Source organism: Hypanus sabinus, chromosome X2 (genome assembly GCF_030144855.1).
Source record: "Hypanus sabinus isolate sHypSab1 chromosome X2, sHypSab1.hap1, whole genome shotgun sequence".
Classification (NCBI taxonomy): Eukaryota; Metazoa; Chordata; class Chondrichthyes; order Myliobatiformes; family Dasyatidae; genus Hypanus; species Hypanus sabinus.
The window spans coordinates 17,358,615-17,373,543 of NC_082739.1; the positions used below are offsets into that span (position 1 = coordinate 17,358,615).

Sequence of the window (14,929 nt, forward strand, 5' to 3'; positions counted from 1 at the left end):
TTCTCAGTTCCACACTCTTATGCTTGATCTTGACCCCCAGTGGTTTCTGGTCCCCCTGTGACTGAATGGTTTTGACCTGGGTGCTGTTTTCCTGCCACATCCCAAAGATCTGTTGATTAGTTATATTGCTACTCTCAATTCCTCTTAGGATGGGAGGCTATAGGAAAATCAGGAGAGAATCTGTTACAGAGAAATAAGTGAGGGAATGGGACTGACGGATTGTTCTGAGACCAGGACATTGATGGTTCAAATGTCCTGCTTGCATGTGGTAAGAAAATTTGAGTAAGAGGAGACTGATTTAACAAATTAATAAATCAATCTATTTAAATTATTTTCCATAGTCATTATGTATAAGCATGCATAGTATTCAAGTGACATTGTGAGATGATTTATGTTGCTGAGTTTCAGCCTGAACACAAATGAAAGCAGAGTGCCACCAGGAGGCTCTGTACCTGTTTCAGAGTTGTAGGTCCCAGGTGGGCATGGGGTAGGTAGTGCAGAATTTCTGGGACAGTAGGCACCTGCACTGCATTCTCCACCATTCCCTGTGTGATTGAAGTGCATGGAGGGACGTGGAGTATTAACACCAGATACACAATAAAATCCAGGATCACAGGGGCCTTCAGTTTGTGTTAGGCCTAGGCTACTGCAGTAGAAACCACCTAAGGATGAAGAATGAGGATTGATTTGAAATTTCCCAATATATTACACTAGAAATGGCAAAAAATACATCTTATTTTATAATATTTTCCTTCCCTGGGACTTTAGATTTAATTCAGACAAGAAGGTTGTTTTGTTTGAGCTGGTTACTGACCAGCCTAGATCAAGGACTCGTTGTACGTGAACTAGAGGTAAAAATCTGTATTCTTTTAACTCTTACTCACTATTTGGTTGTGACTGGCAAGTTAAGTATTTTCTGCACAGCATAATAGCTCTTTAACCAAGCTACTTATTAGGTCATCTTAACTGGGAGTTAAGAGTCAATGAATGTAGTGTGGGTCTGGAGTCACATGACAGCAAAACCAAGTAAAGACAGCATACTTCCTTCTCAAAAGATATTGCATGACAATCCATCTGATACTGGCTTTATATTCCACATTCAGTTAGGTAACTAAAGTTCAATTCTCTGACTGTTGTGGTGGCTTCTGATTTCCTGCCTCCAGATTACTGGTTCATACTTCAGGACTGCTGTTCTGGAAATATAAATATTAAACTACTGTGCCCTGCTCTAGCACTCCAAGGAAACTAACTCACTCAACATTCAGGATGCCTTTTCCGCATAGTGATAGCCCAAGACAGAAAGGATCCATAGTCTTGATAGGGCGGTGTGGAGGAGTTTTTGCAAGGACAAATTAAACCCACTTTATGTTGCATCCATTCCATGCTTAAAGATTATTTTGCAGGATCCAGTGATAAAGACTAGCTCCCACCCAACATATGTGTTCACCAAATCAGGAGAACCTAGATGGTTGTCATGTTTTGTGATCTTAACTCCAACGTCAAGAAATTATAACCTCCACAGGTTAAGTATTGGTGAAATGGATTCACGTATCTTCAAGGCATTCTTCCTGTTGTATTTTAGAGTTTCAGTTATTGAAGATTCTGTAAAATATGAACTTTTTATCTGCATGATTTTTTAGCTGTACAAAGCACAGAAAGCAGAATTATACAAAGAGGCACTCAACTGTCTCACAGGTATCATTTATAAATGAATAAAATTGAAGATGTAACTGCCTATTATACAGTTTTATTTAACAAAGAGCTAAATAATTAACAGTGTTAGTGGATAAATACACAGAATTATGTTTCAATACAAGTCTTTGAAGTTGCCACACTGTCAGAGATATTGGAGGTTTGCAAAGGCTTTCTGCTTTCTGAGCAACCTTGTTATGACAATGTATTGTTGCTACCAAGGTCAGGTTGTTGAGCACCGCCATGGATCAACCAGGGGCATGCAGGCAGGTGACAGATCACAGGACACCAGTTCCAAAGACTGTAAGGTTCACATTGGGATGGGTGAATGAGATCAATATATTAGATGGTTGAGGTGGGGTGGGATGGAAGGTTTGTGATCACCTTTGAGCCTCAGTAAATTGGAATGAAATTGTGAGAGGTTGGGGCAGGAGGAGGAGTTTGGAGAGGTATCTAAATAGTGAGAAGGGAGGACAGGATGGGATCAGGGGTACAACGTATCCTGGGGTCTGGTATTGGAGGTCTGAAAGACATTTGCAGCAAAGTAATTGTGTACAGAAGGTGAATTAACAATATTAGTGAACCTAACTATAATAGAACCTAAACAGAAAATGCTGGAAATCCTCCTCAGGGTTTCATCATCTGTGGAAAGATGAAGAGAGCTAATGTTCAGGTCCAAGATTTATTAACAGTCAAAGGGTCCTGTACTCAAAATATTAACTTTGTTTCTCTTTCCACAGACACTGCCTGACCTACAGAGTTCCTCCCGTAGGTTGTTTGTTGCTCCAGATTCCAGCATCGGCAGTCTCTTGTATCTTCATGTTGTTTAAGGGATATACATGCCAATGATTTATTGTAAAAGTTGTGTCAAAAGATGGGTAGAATGTATTTCACTCCCTACAAGAACATTTGTGATTATGTCCCCCCAGCTTCAGAAGAGCTTGAATTGACCTGCAGCCAAAGATGGCTCTGGCAACCTATAGTGCGAGAGCATTAAACATCCTATCAAAGTCGGTGCTAACATCAATGCTAACTATGTCATCTGCAAGAGTTCAACGGAATGTGGCGAGCCTGCATTTTAGCTTCTGTTGTATGGGAGCAGGTAGAGACCATGTTAACTGAGAGAGAGAGGGAGAGAGGGAGAGAGGGAGAGAGGGAGAGAGGGAGAGAGGGAGAGAGGGAGAGAGGGAGAGAGGGAGAGAGGGAGAGAGGGAGAGAGGGAGAGAGGGAGAGAGGGAGAGAGGGAGAGAGGGAGAGAGGGAGAGAGGGAGAGAGGGAGAGAGGGAGAGAGGGAGAGAGGGAGAGAGGGAGAGAGGGAGAGAGGGAGAGAGGGAGAGAGGGAGAGAGGGAGAGAGGGAGAGAGGGAGAGAGGGAGAGAGGGAGAGAGGGAGAGAGGGAGAGGGGGAGAGGGGGAGAGGGGGAGAGGGGGAGAGGGGGAGAGGGGGAGGGGGGAGGGGGGAGGGGGGGGGGAGGGGGGGAGGGGGGGAGGGGGAGGGGGAGGGGGAGGGGGAGGGGGAGGGGGAGGGGGAGGGAGAGGGAGAGGGAGAGGGAGAGGGAGAGGGAGAGGGAGAGGGAGAGGGAGAGGGAGAGGGAGAGGGAGAGGGAGAGGGAGAGGGAGAGAGAGAGAGAGAGAGAGGAGGAGGAGGAGGATTGTGATTGTGATTGGTGGCTTCCATACAAGAACACTTCAAAGGTCTGAGAATAAATTTACCAAATGTCTCAGAGTATCAGTCACCAATTGGGAAGACTTATTAAGAAATCAGAAGCAAAATCTACGCAAATCAAGGACCCCATTCTCTCACCAAGGCATGGAGTACAGTCCGTTATCTTCCTCAGTCCCTGGGATTCTCCAAATGTTCCAACAGGACAAGGTTGGGGAGATACACCAGTACCCTTCGGACAGTATGAACCTTGGGGGCAAGGTTCAGCTTGTTCTCTGCCAAGAAAGAGATGGGCATGAGGATGATTAGAAATGCCTAATCAAACCTTAAAGAAATATTGGTGAAATTAGGGGTTTTGCAATAGCATGAAATGAAAGGTAACTCATTTTATAATCTGCCCAAGATTAAAATACACAATTACCTGTCACATTTACTCATGACCAGTTTCACCCCTAATATTACTTAGGTCACTTCATAGCTTGTCACACCAGACAGTCAGTCATTCTTGTCTGGTGCATAGTGTCAGGACTGGATTCCTTTTGGATTAACTGGGTCACAAAATGAATGCTCCTGACTCGACCCTTGTTTTTTTTTAAAAAACGAGGCTGAGTGGCTAGCTCGACACTCAACCCGGCACAAATGGAAAGCGTGCCCTGGGGAGGGGGGGGGGGGGGGGTTGGGGAGCCACTGGGTTCGAACTTGGGAGCCTTCGCTTTCGAAGTCTGGCGCTGATACCACTGCACCACCAGCTGGCTATTTCTTCGGTGAGTAATAGAACTAAATTAGCCAACTGAAATCGAAGCACTAAAATATCTAAAAGGCAAAATGAAGCCTTCAAAGAAAGCTTGTGGGAATGAGGCAGTGAAAATATTGTAGGTTAATATGATAGGTGCAAGAATAGAACCAATACATTATAAGGATTTGAAATTCTATGTAGTTTCATATAGAGGCCTTGATCTGACATACATTTACTGATGTGGAAATCAATTCACAATATGACTGTAAATGCTTGTTAAGCAGTTACAAAATGTGCTTGTATATTCTAATTTCATTTTATACTTGAAGCTTAAAATAATTACATACCATATATAAATTTAGAAAAATGCAGATATTCAAATTTTAGTTAAAATGAACCTTCTGAAATATTAAATTCCATCTGCTTTGTGCTGAATTCCTATTAAATGTGATGGAGCATGTTCTGGTGGCTAATAGTTTACATGGGATAATATAGCAAGCAAACAAAGGAAAATAACCTCATCTGTCATGATTGCTAAATATGCATTTTACATTTAGAAATACAGTATTTACAGTTTAATTTGTATTCTATTTTTCTCCTTCCTTAATGTTTTGATTTCATTATGTGGCACTCACGGATGAAGGTTGCATGAACCTGATTTGACATCACTATCGAGACAGATCAAGCACTACACTCACTCAAATCACGTAAATGAATTATAAACAAGTGTGATATAATGATTATAACACCTGGTCATTGCATGTCTGAGTCTAGAAGCTTCTGGTGTCTTGCATAGATTTTGAAAGCGAATATGTGTCATCTCTATAAGAGTACATTCCAATGCAATGTACATTGCATCTTACCTGTTCGTGCACTGGTATCCTTCAGGGCAGGTGAAACATTCTTTTGCTCCTGTGTGGTTCACAAATTTCCCATTTTCACATGGTGTTGGCACAGCAGAACCCAATGGGCAATAGTGACCAACAGGACAAATGTCACCTGAATTCATAGAAAGTATTAAACAACGTCTGAGTGATGCTCAAGAGAACATTGAGAATTTAGTAACAGCAGCACCTTGCTGCTGTTCTCCTGCATAATTACCAGTATTATTTAATCTTACTGTGTATTCTGTAGTCATTCATACTTGCACAGAGCTCTATTGAGGGAGATCTGCTCAAGGTAGGAATAGGATTAGTGGTTAGGCACAAAAGTGCATTTCACTGATCCCAGAAAGATCAATTTAAAACCAAATGACACTAAAAAATTAAATAGAGGGTCTTGGAAGATTTGTTTCATAATATAATCTGAGTTTTATTTACAGGTTTGTTTATCAGCATATCTCACTGCTGACTTAATATTCTCAGAAGCATTTTCAATAGGATATGTAACTATCTTTACCCATTACATTGCAAATAAATACAATATAGATATACTTATGTTTTAGCATTTATTCTGTAAATAGAATTAGAGCTGTACTCTTTAAGGAATAGAATGTTTATATTGGAAGACTTTTCAAAACATGTTTAAGCTCGCTCGAGAACTGCTTGAGAGATGATAGCATTTACTCTCATTGGCTATACGCAGAGCCAAATCAAAAACAGTTGATAATTAAATATGGTACCTGTAATGCCGTCAAGAGGTGTGGCACTCTTTGCTCCCTGCTTACAATAAAATCCCGGGTCACAAAATTCTCCAGCACTGTCTCTGCCCATTTTGCTACAATAGAAACCTTCAGAAATGCAAAATCAGGCTCATATCATGACAATAAACTTAGGCGTGAGCTCCAAAATGGCATGCTTTGTTAGACACTGTGGGTCAACGATCATTTCATTTGCACAAATGTATATTATTTATTCGTCCAGAGCCATCTAGATTTAAATAAGGACCTAAGCTGGTAAATGCACTCAAATATCAATGGTGAATATAGTTTTAATTGCACACAAACCTGAGGGACACAGTGCACAGTCTTCCTCACTCTTGCCTTGTGTTGTTGATCGGAACGTTCCAGATGGACATGGGATGGGTATGGCCGCAGCTTTGGGACAGTAGTGACCAGGAGGGCAAATGTCACCAGTGGGAGCTGGAGATTGGGATCCCTCGAGGCAGAAAAATCCTAAAGTGAAAAAAAACTCGGGACAGTGATTGAAAAGTGGTGGAATTAACAGCATTCTGGTTTGCCTTTGAACTCTAATCCAGTTTAACTTCAGAACATGTAGTAAGATGAGAAAGACTGAGGTGTCTTCCAGAGTTACTACTTGTGCATGGAATCTTTAGTCAGCTGGAAAAGGCATTCTTCATCTTTGGTTAAGTATGCACATACTTTTACCTTAGACAATCAATTTTAATTCTGTTCAATCCTTCACATATTTCTAATGGCTTTTGCCAATCATAAAAATAGCCCACTTGACAGCCCATCGGAATACAAGATTTTGAAATCTTTTACATTATTAAATCAAGTACTACTCTGTCCCATTGCTTTATTCATGAATCATACTGTTAACCAAAACCTCATAGATATAGTAACACGACCCAAAGCTTGTAGTAAGTTAACAATTAGAAATCAATAGAACAAGAGAGCGTGAGAAGCTTGAAGGTGAGGTGGGTGGGGGGGGGGGGGGGGGGGGTCCAAGTAGAAAGAAAGTGCTGGAGATGTGATAAAAGTTCATCAATGGGGTGGTGGGGGTAAGATTCCTTGCTGGAAAAAAAGGGGGCAGTAGAAGGGATAGAGCTTACTTCCAGTTAATTTAGCAATAATTCAGTGGTAGTGATGCATTATAAATGTATGCCTATGGACACCTGCACATATGAAGGAGCTCCCCAAATTATTAAACTCAAACGAGAACCAGTCTTGAAAAGTATGCAACTTCCCCACCATAACCAGACTCTATTACGTCTTAAGAACATGGGCTGACAATTCCATTGCAGGAGGCCACTTGAAGGAGTTGCTTTGGAAATTGACAAGAAATTGCTGCTGTTTGTGCAATAATACTCTGTTAAACAATGGAACAGCCGCTAATAAGGAACAGGCACAAAGGCAGTGTGGACCATCCTGATACTGCTCCACTGTAACTGGGCAGGGGAAGACAATAAATTAATGATTGTGTTCAGGTTCATATCACATTATTCAGTACTGTATTCAATATTATGAAAATAAGGTTATCACACCAAATTATTTTTGTGTATTTTCTGACTTATGGACAAAATCTGTAAAAATGGAAAATGTTTGTAAACTGGTGATGGCCTGAATAAGAAATTACCAGGACTCGATATGACACATTACCTGCCTGACAAGGCCCTGACACCGCAGTAGCTCCCATTTCATTGCAGTACTGTCCAGGGGTACAAGATTGACAGTGTGAGGCTCCAGTTAGTCCTCGTTTCTCGCTGTAAAAGCCACAAGATTAAACGTTACATACCAAATGACAGATAGGAATGCAATAGTGTCAGTATTACTCTAAATCAGGGTTTCCCAACTTCTTTATGCCATGGACCAATACCATTAAGCAAGTGGTCCATGGACGCCAGATTGAGAACCCCTGCTTTAAATATTTTCAGATGAATTCATTAAAGAGGAATACAAAATCATAAGGCCAAAGTCAATACTTCCCTTTCTTAATGTTTTGGAATTGTAAGAACAATTGTTACTGGGCAATTTTCAAAATTGTTGCACAAAACAATGAGTGACAAATTAAAATGGTGCACATTTAATTATAACCAAAAGAGATTAATATAAAATGGAAAACCAACAAGCATTGATTGGAATATTTCAAAATGAAAGGCACTGAGGCTGATGGAAGGATTAATCTACTTTAGTCTTTCAACAAAATCTGAGTATGTAATTCACCCCATCCCATCAAACATGAGTTAAAGTTCAAAAACTGATATCCAGATATAATGTTTGTGCCAGCTATGAAAGGTTAAACATCCACTGGATAACATTTCAAGCTGCCTGTTACACTTGCTGGTATTTAGGACAGCAATAAAGGTCCTCATTCTGCTTGGCAGTGCTCAGGGCTTCCTTTATCATTGCAGTAACTTCCACTTGGCTTTTACTACTAATGCAAGTCCCAGGTGGAGACCCAGGAATACTATCACACAAAGATGTAGAAAGATTCTTCATTGCTGTTACCATAACAGTTTTATTTGACTAATTGGGGTTCAGCTCAAAGTTAACAACCCCCGAACCTGGAGGACTGGTGGACCACTCAGTCTGTCCTCTATCCTCTGACCTGTTTGGCATGGGTGACCCTACCAACAGCCTTGACTCCAGCCAATATAGCTCTCCAGGTCACTGAGGTATGTAAGCCACCAAGATATGACAAGGTTGTGGTCCTCTTGGAGCCACAAAGCTGGTGCCCAGTAAGAGGGCTTTAAAGGCTTCTGTCTAGCTTTACTCATGCAGGAGCCTCCATTTGGAGAATCAGTCTTCAACCTTAAGATCAATATTGAAAAGGTGAGCAAAATTATTGGGTGTTTTGATAGTGAATTAATAATTACACAAAACTTTTTATACTTGCATTTAAATAACTGGCATTTAAAAACACTCACAATGGTGCTTCAACAGTGATTCTGTCTTATCAAAAATACCTGAAGGTTCCTTTTGGACAAGGCTGTGCTGTGATACTACCAGCTGGACAGTAGGATCCTGGTAAACACTGCTTTCCTGTAATCCCATCATTTGGGGTTGGTACAGTAGCTCCCTGGACACACAAGTACCCAGCACTGCACGGTCCAGATGGCTTAGTGTTTCCTGAGAAAAAAATAAAAAGACAATACATTCTACTTTCTGCATACAGCAATCTAATTAACCTTCGTAATACCAGGTGAATACCCCTTATCCAAAATGTTTGGGGCCAGAAGAGTTGTGGATTTTTTAGGATTTTGGAATATATAATGAGCTAGCTTGGGATCGCCATCATTTCCAACTCTGAATTTATGTGCTACTGATAAGAGGTCTTTGTCTTACGCTTGTTCTTCACACATATGTACTTAACAGTAAAAATTATTACAAACCACTAATATAATGAGCACATACCAGTCCTTATAGAGGGATCAAAAGTAGACAGAGTGAGCAGTTTCAAGTTCCTGGGCGTCAAGATCTCAGAGGATCTAACCTGGTCCCAACATATCAATGAAGTTAGAAAGAAGGCAAGACAGCGGCTATACTGTATGAGGAGTTTGAAGAGCTTTGGCATGTCAACAAATATACTCAAAAACATCTATAGCTGTACCATGGGAGGGGGGGGGGGCTACTGCACAGGATCAAAAGAAGCTGCAGAGGGTTGTAAATCTAGTCAGCTCCATCTTGGGTACTAGCCTACAAAGTACCCAGGACATCTTCAAGGAGTGGTGTCTCAGAAAGACAGCGTCCATTATTAAGGACCTCCAGCACCCAGGGCATGCCCTTTTCTCACTGTTACCATCAGGTAGGAGGTACAGGAGCCTGAAGGCACACACTCAGTGATTCAGGAACAGATTTTTCCCCTCTGCCATCTGATTCCTAAATAGACTTTGAATCTTTGGACACTACCTCATTTTCTTAATATATATTATTTCTGCTTTTTGCACGATGTTTAATCTATTCAATATACGTATACTGTAATTGAATTACTTATTTTTTATTATTATTTTTATTATTATTTATTCTTCTTCTATATTATGTATTGCATTGAACTGCTGCTGCTAAGTTAACAAATTTCATGACACATGCGGTGATCATAAACCTGATTCTGATGTTAGCGCTAAATAAAAATTCACACTTCGGAGGTTTTAGGGTTTTGGAAATTCGAATAAGGAGTACTCAACCTCTATAGATTTTGGTGAATAGTAAATCTGAAAGCAGCTTGAACTTGAACTCAGTGTGCACTATTTCCCCGAATTTCTCTGTAGAGCAGGATCAGGTTTATTTTTGGGATTCATTTTTGGGAGTATTTTTATTTCATTTGTTTAATTGGGGACTTCGGGAATTGTGAAGCTGAGGCGCAAGTGAAGCATAAGTGTCTAGAGGATACCTGAACCCAGACAGTACATTCCAGGATCACAAGGTAAACAGTCCAATGCATTGTGCATCCCGGTTCGATTCCCGTAGGTACCCTCAGGACAGAAGAACTGGCTTGCAGATGCAGTACCTGGTGGACAATATGAGCCTAATGGGCAGATGATAGGTTGATGAACTCCTTGAAGAGAGACACAGTGGGGTGGGGGGGTGGGTGGGAGGGATTGGAAGCAAACATATAAATAAATGAGAATGAAACACTAATAAATATAACGGCAAGCGTGAACTAGCCAGTTATACATTTCTACATAATTTTATTCTTAAGATTATTCTCTGCCACATCAACAGAAAGGTATTCCATTGTTACCTTGTGATTGGCAGAAGAATCCTGCGGGACAAACTTCACACTCTTCCGTTGCCCATTTAGATTGGTAATGGCCTGGCGAACAGCTAGTTTGATTGGCACTTCCCTAGGAATTTGAGAGTGCTATTATATCAAGATAATGCACCAGCATAATTTTAACTCACTGAGACAATGTCAGTCACTTTCATGAACCACTCTGTATTTGAGCAACTTCAGTCTTGTTTCACAGATATCCAACACTACTTATTCTTAACTTATTTTTTCTGTTTCTGTTTTCAATTATTCTTAACAAATTCTACTTGAAAACAAAGACTTCTGTGCTGGAGAAGAGATTCATATGCAAGTGAGATACGATAGACATTGAGAGATCATTGGAATTCCGATAAACCTACACAAAGAAAGCACTCAATTAATGTCACATCTGTTTCTTTTAATTGGATGGGATGCTAAATTCTAAATTACATAAAGTGGCAAATAATGGAATAGTAGAAATCCTTCATTTTAATGCACTAGCTTAAAACATCTCCAAATGGAGCAACTAATATCTAGAATCAAAGTCATCCAGGGTTCAACTCAGATTCCACTGTTCGGTAATGTGCTGAAATTTTCAGCTATTCTTGGCATCAAGCTGGAATTAAATAGCTGGCATCAGGATTGATCTTCCATGATCAACATCAGAGACTGTTACAGAAAGCCCAGTGATAAGTAATATCATCATCGTACTGAAATTTATTTGCATCATTTCACTGTAAACCTGACAGTAGTTTCTAACACCTGCTTATACTTAGTGAAGTGCCTACAGCACTATCTATGAAACCCCATTTTTCCATAGGGAACCCCATTAGAGGTTTTTAAGATGGACTTAATGTTGAATTATAAAATAAATAAGTCAGCGTAAAATGTTACTAAGATTATGGCACCAATGAACAAAAATCTTATCTTTTCAAATTAAACAGATTTTAAATAGTACACTAAGCAAATTATCCAGGCAAACAACTGCTTGTGCCTGAAAAAAAGTGTACGGTGGCTGTAATTAATAGGCTACTGGAAAAATATTGGGGAGAAGGTTAAGTTTAATGAATATAACATATGATTTAAACATCACAATGGTCTTCCTTCAAATTGCATGCTACTTGCACCATTTTAGAAAAACAAAAGAGAATATTAATTCTGCTGACCTCAGGGCAGAAATGACCTGGCGAACACGTGAACTCCAAAGGCCGTTGCACAATCTGCCCTCCTGGACAGTAGTATCCTGCACTGCAAACACCCGATGGAGTTGACAAGCCGTAACCTGTACAGTAATGACCGGATGGGCAAGGTCTGCAATCAGCTAAAGCAGCTCCTCCTAAAACAGCTTTGTGAGGAAAATGACAAAAAAAAAGTTAAAAACAGCAAGACAAAAAACATTATTTTATAGTCAATAAATGAGGACTTGTATCATTATCTTAAAAAATGTGTGTAGGGTAACATTTTATGTTATAGCTTTTGATAATACTTCTATTAGTATTCTTCTTGTAGATCGTATATTCCTAATAATATTATTGATGATGACCAGAATGAAATTGTAGGTTCACACCAATTGAAGCCTTTCCACAGTAAACGTGCACCTTTTATTTCAGCTCCATATTATACATAAAAAGATTCATCTAAGAGGGCCACCAATTTAACCATTAACTTAATATGATTTGTGCTTTTGTACACCTTCAACAGGTGTGGCTGTAGTAAGACACAAGCTAGGTAACTCTTCTTAGGATCACTGCACACCAGAAAATGGGAAATTATTCAAGAAAATAACTGAATGAGATCTATCTGCTGAGGGACTCTTTCTTTTATGCTTATACAGAGGAAATGAGATGTTGCCTGCTTGCCATCTGCTGGCAACAAGAGGAAATGTAGCTGAATTAGATTTTAAAAATTTCAGCATGGAAGTTATTATCCATATCTAGATTATTACATCAAAAGTATCAACATAAAATATGATAGAACAAAACTGTAATTAAATCCATTTGTTTACTGTTCTGTAGGACCAACAAAGAACTGGCTGGAGCACAAGGTTCCCTAAGATTCAGTAGGTTCATCTTCATACTGATATGAAAATACTGATGCAACTGTAGCCTAAAATATCCTGCCAGAATATAGGTAAGAATATTTATTAAGCAGCAATCAAAACACTGGAATTTCAAATGTCTTTTTGGTCTCCAACCTGGGTTAGGAGTTTTTAATTTCCCTTTCTTTTATCTTACGATGGAAAGGATAGATGATGGATATATTAGTAAAATGGAAGTGGTGGGGGGGGGGGGGAAGATCTTATTGGATGTCTAGGGTCAGCTTGGGGGGTCAATGTGGTCATTTGTGTCCAGATCTTATCAGATATTTGTACCTTCATAAGAAAATCATTAAAATTTTAACAAACCCTATAAAACTAGAACTCGAAATCAATATTACTAATATTCTTACCCAACAGGGTCCCAGGAGGGCAAGGTTTTGAATAGCTTGTTCCTTCTGGACAGTAATGTCCTACAGGACAGGGCTTGGAGTTGGGAATTGTTGCAGTACCCTCACACAGAAACCCAGCAGTACATAGGCCAGTCGGAGCTGAGAGACCGGACTGCTCACAGTATAATCCAACATCACATGGAACTGGTTCAGAAGAACCTTCAGGACAATAGAATCCTAAGGGAAGAAATCATTGTCACCTACTGATCAACTGTTAATTGAATAATAAGTTGTATGGATAATACAATGATATACTGGATTAATATTATCAAGATGACTTGCTGGATACATGGAATGGGAAACTAAAGAGATGATAGGCAACCATAGATTCATTTTTAAGAACAAAATCACAGCATCACCTACTGTTTTTTCACCTCTAAAGATTCAACTGAAATATAGCTTATATAAAATCTTTACTATGGCTGTATAATCCCTTTATATTTCCATAATATACAGAATCCTCCATTTCTTTCTTGAGTAGAGGCCCAACCTTTCTCCTTCACCTGCACATGCATTCACCTGGTTAAACGTTAAATAACTTCTTCAAATCTCCTCACTTTCTTCATACGAACAGTATAGCTCTGGGCACTCACATGGATTCAGCTACATCTGTTTTTTGCAGTATTGTTTCGGTCCTACCCGAACACACTCCCTCAGCTCTATTTCCGCTACATCAGTAGCTGCACTGGTGCTGCTTCCCCTACTCTAGAAAAACTCACCATTCATTACTTTGAGGCCAAATACCACCTTGTCCTCATCTTCACAGGGTCTCATCTAAGTCACCTCATCTTTGTCTGGATCTCTCTGTCTCCATTTAAGAAGATAGTCTATCCAAATCCATTACAAGCCTACTGATTCACACAGATAGCCTACTGTCTATCTAACCCTGCCTCCCGTAGGACTCTATTCCATTCTCCATCCATTGCATTTGCTGTGATGATGAGCCTCTAAAAAGGGTTCATTCTAACTGAACTGTGCTTACCCCTACCATCATTAACAAAGCTCACGACAGTATCTCATTTGTTTCCTCTATCTCTGCTCTTATATTCTGGGACAGAACAAGGAGTTTCTCAGGTCCTCACTTTTCATCCTATCAGCTTCCCCATTCAACATATCACTTCTGCCACCTTCAGAAGAGATTCCACAACTAGACATATTTTTCCTTACAGCATTTCAGAGAGTGAACCAACTCGTTACAGAGACGAAGTCAACTGAAGGCGCAGCAATGACATTGTCATCTATTATGATCCACATCATGCTCGACTCTAGTGATGTCTTACTACTATTACCACTGCAAAGGTCACAATGGCTTACCCACAGTGCTTCTGGCTTTCTGTGATATCTGACCCTATGTGCACTTGAAGCATCCCTGTTGATTTTGGTTTAAAAATCAGTAGAATTTGACAGCAGAATATAATGCTAGGATTATATTCTACTATTATATTCTATCATGTATTAGCATTCAAAAATGTTCATAATGTTTTAGTCTGGTGATATGATTTCCATTCAACTCTGAACCAACTGAAGTTCTCCATAATGCTCCTAGCTACATGATTTACATAACATTAGTATTTTTTTTAATTTGAAAAAAATAGTGGACTCCATTTAACTGGGACACATTGGGAAAACAGTGCATTTTGGCCCAATTAAGTGGCTCCCTAATTAGCCAAATTTTCATGGAAATAGTTTAAAAAGGTCTTAAAAAAAGACAAACTATGATTTGAGCAACAATTTATGTATTAAATGAAATACAGAACAAATTGGAATACTACTAATATTACAGTACTATAAAATTGTGCCATAGTTCCTAATAGTTATTGATGGAATTCATCCAGCACACACAAAATGCTGGTGGAACACAGCAGGCCAGGCAGCATCTATAGGGAGAAGCGCTGTCGACGTTTCAGGCCGAGACCTTTCGTCAGAACTAATGAAGGGTCTCGGCCCAAAACGTCGACAGTGCTTCTCCCTATAGATGGTGC

The 14,929-nt window shown here is 39.8% G+C and overlaps 1 protein-coding gene across 1 annotated transcript in view; it reads right to left on the reverse strand.

The window, feature by feature from the left end:
• The window catches only part of LOC132385198 (neurogenic locus notch homolog protein 4-like), a 58,482-nt gene extending 45,500 nt beyond the window's left edge, over positions 1 to 12,982 (reverse strand). Inside the window, exons 1-11 of the mRNA XM_059957095.1 lie at positions 12,909 to 12,982; positions 11,627 to 11,805; positions 10,452 to 10,554; positions 10,101 to 10,265; positions 8,677 to 8,839; positions 7,370 to 7,473; positions 6,035 to 6,202; positions 5,711 to 5,818; positions 4,953 to 5,088; positions 3,495 to 3,628; positions 453 to 662 (exon numbers count right to left, since the gene is read on the reverse strand). Of these exons, the coding sequence (XP_059813078.1) occupies positions 453 to 662; positions 3,495 to 3,628; positions 4,953 to 5,088; positions 5,711 to 5,818; positions 6,035 to 6,202; positions 7,370 to 7,473; positions 8,677 to 8,839; positions 10,101 to 10,158 (1,081 nt within the window). The 5' untranslated portion in view covers positions 10,159 to 10,265; positions 10,452 to 10,554; positions 11,627 to 11,805; positions 12,909 to 12,982. The remainder of the gene's footprint in view (positions 1 to 452; positions 663 to 3,494; positions 3,629 to 4,952; positions 5,089 to 5,710; positions 5,819 to 6,034; positions 6,203 to 7,369; positions 7,474 to 8,676; positions 8,840 to 10,100; positions 10,266 to 10,451; positions 10,555 to 11,626; positions 11,806 to 12,908) is intronic.
• Positions 12,983 to 14,929: the final 1,947 nt, after the last annotated feature.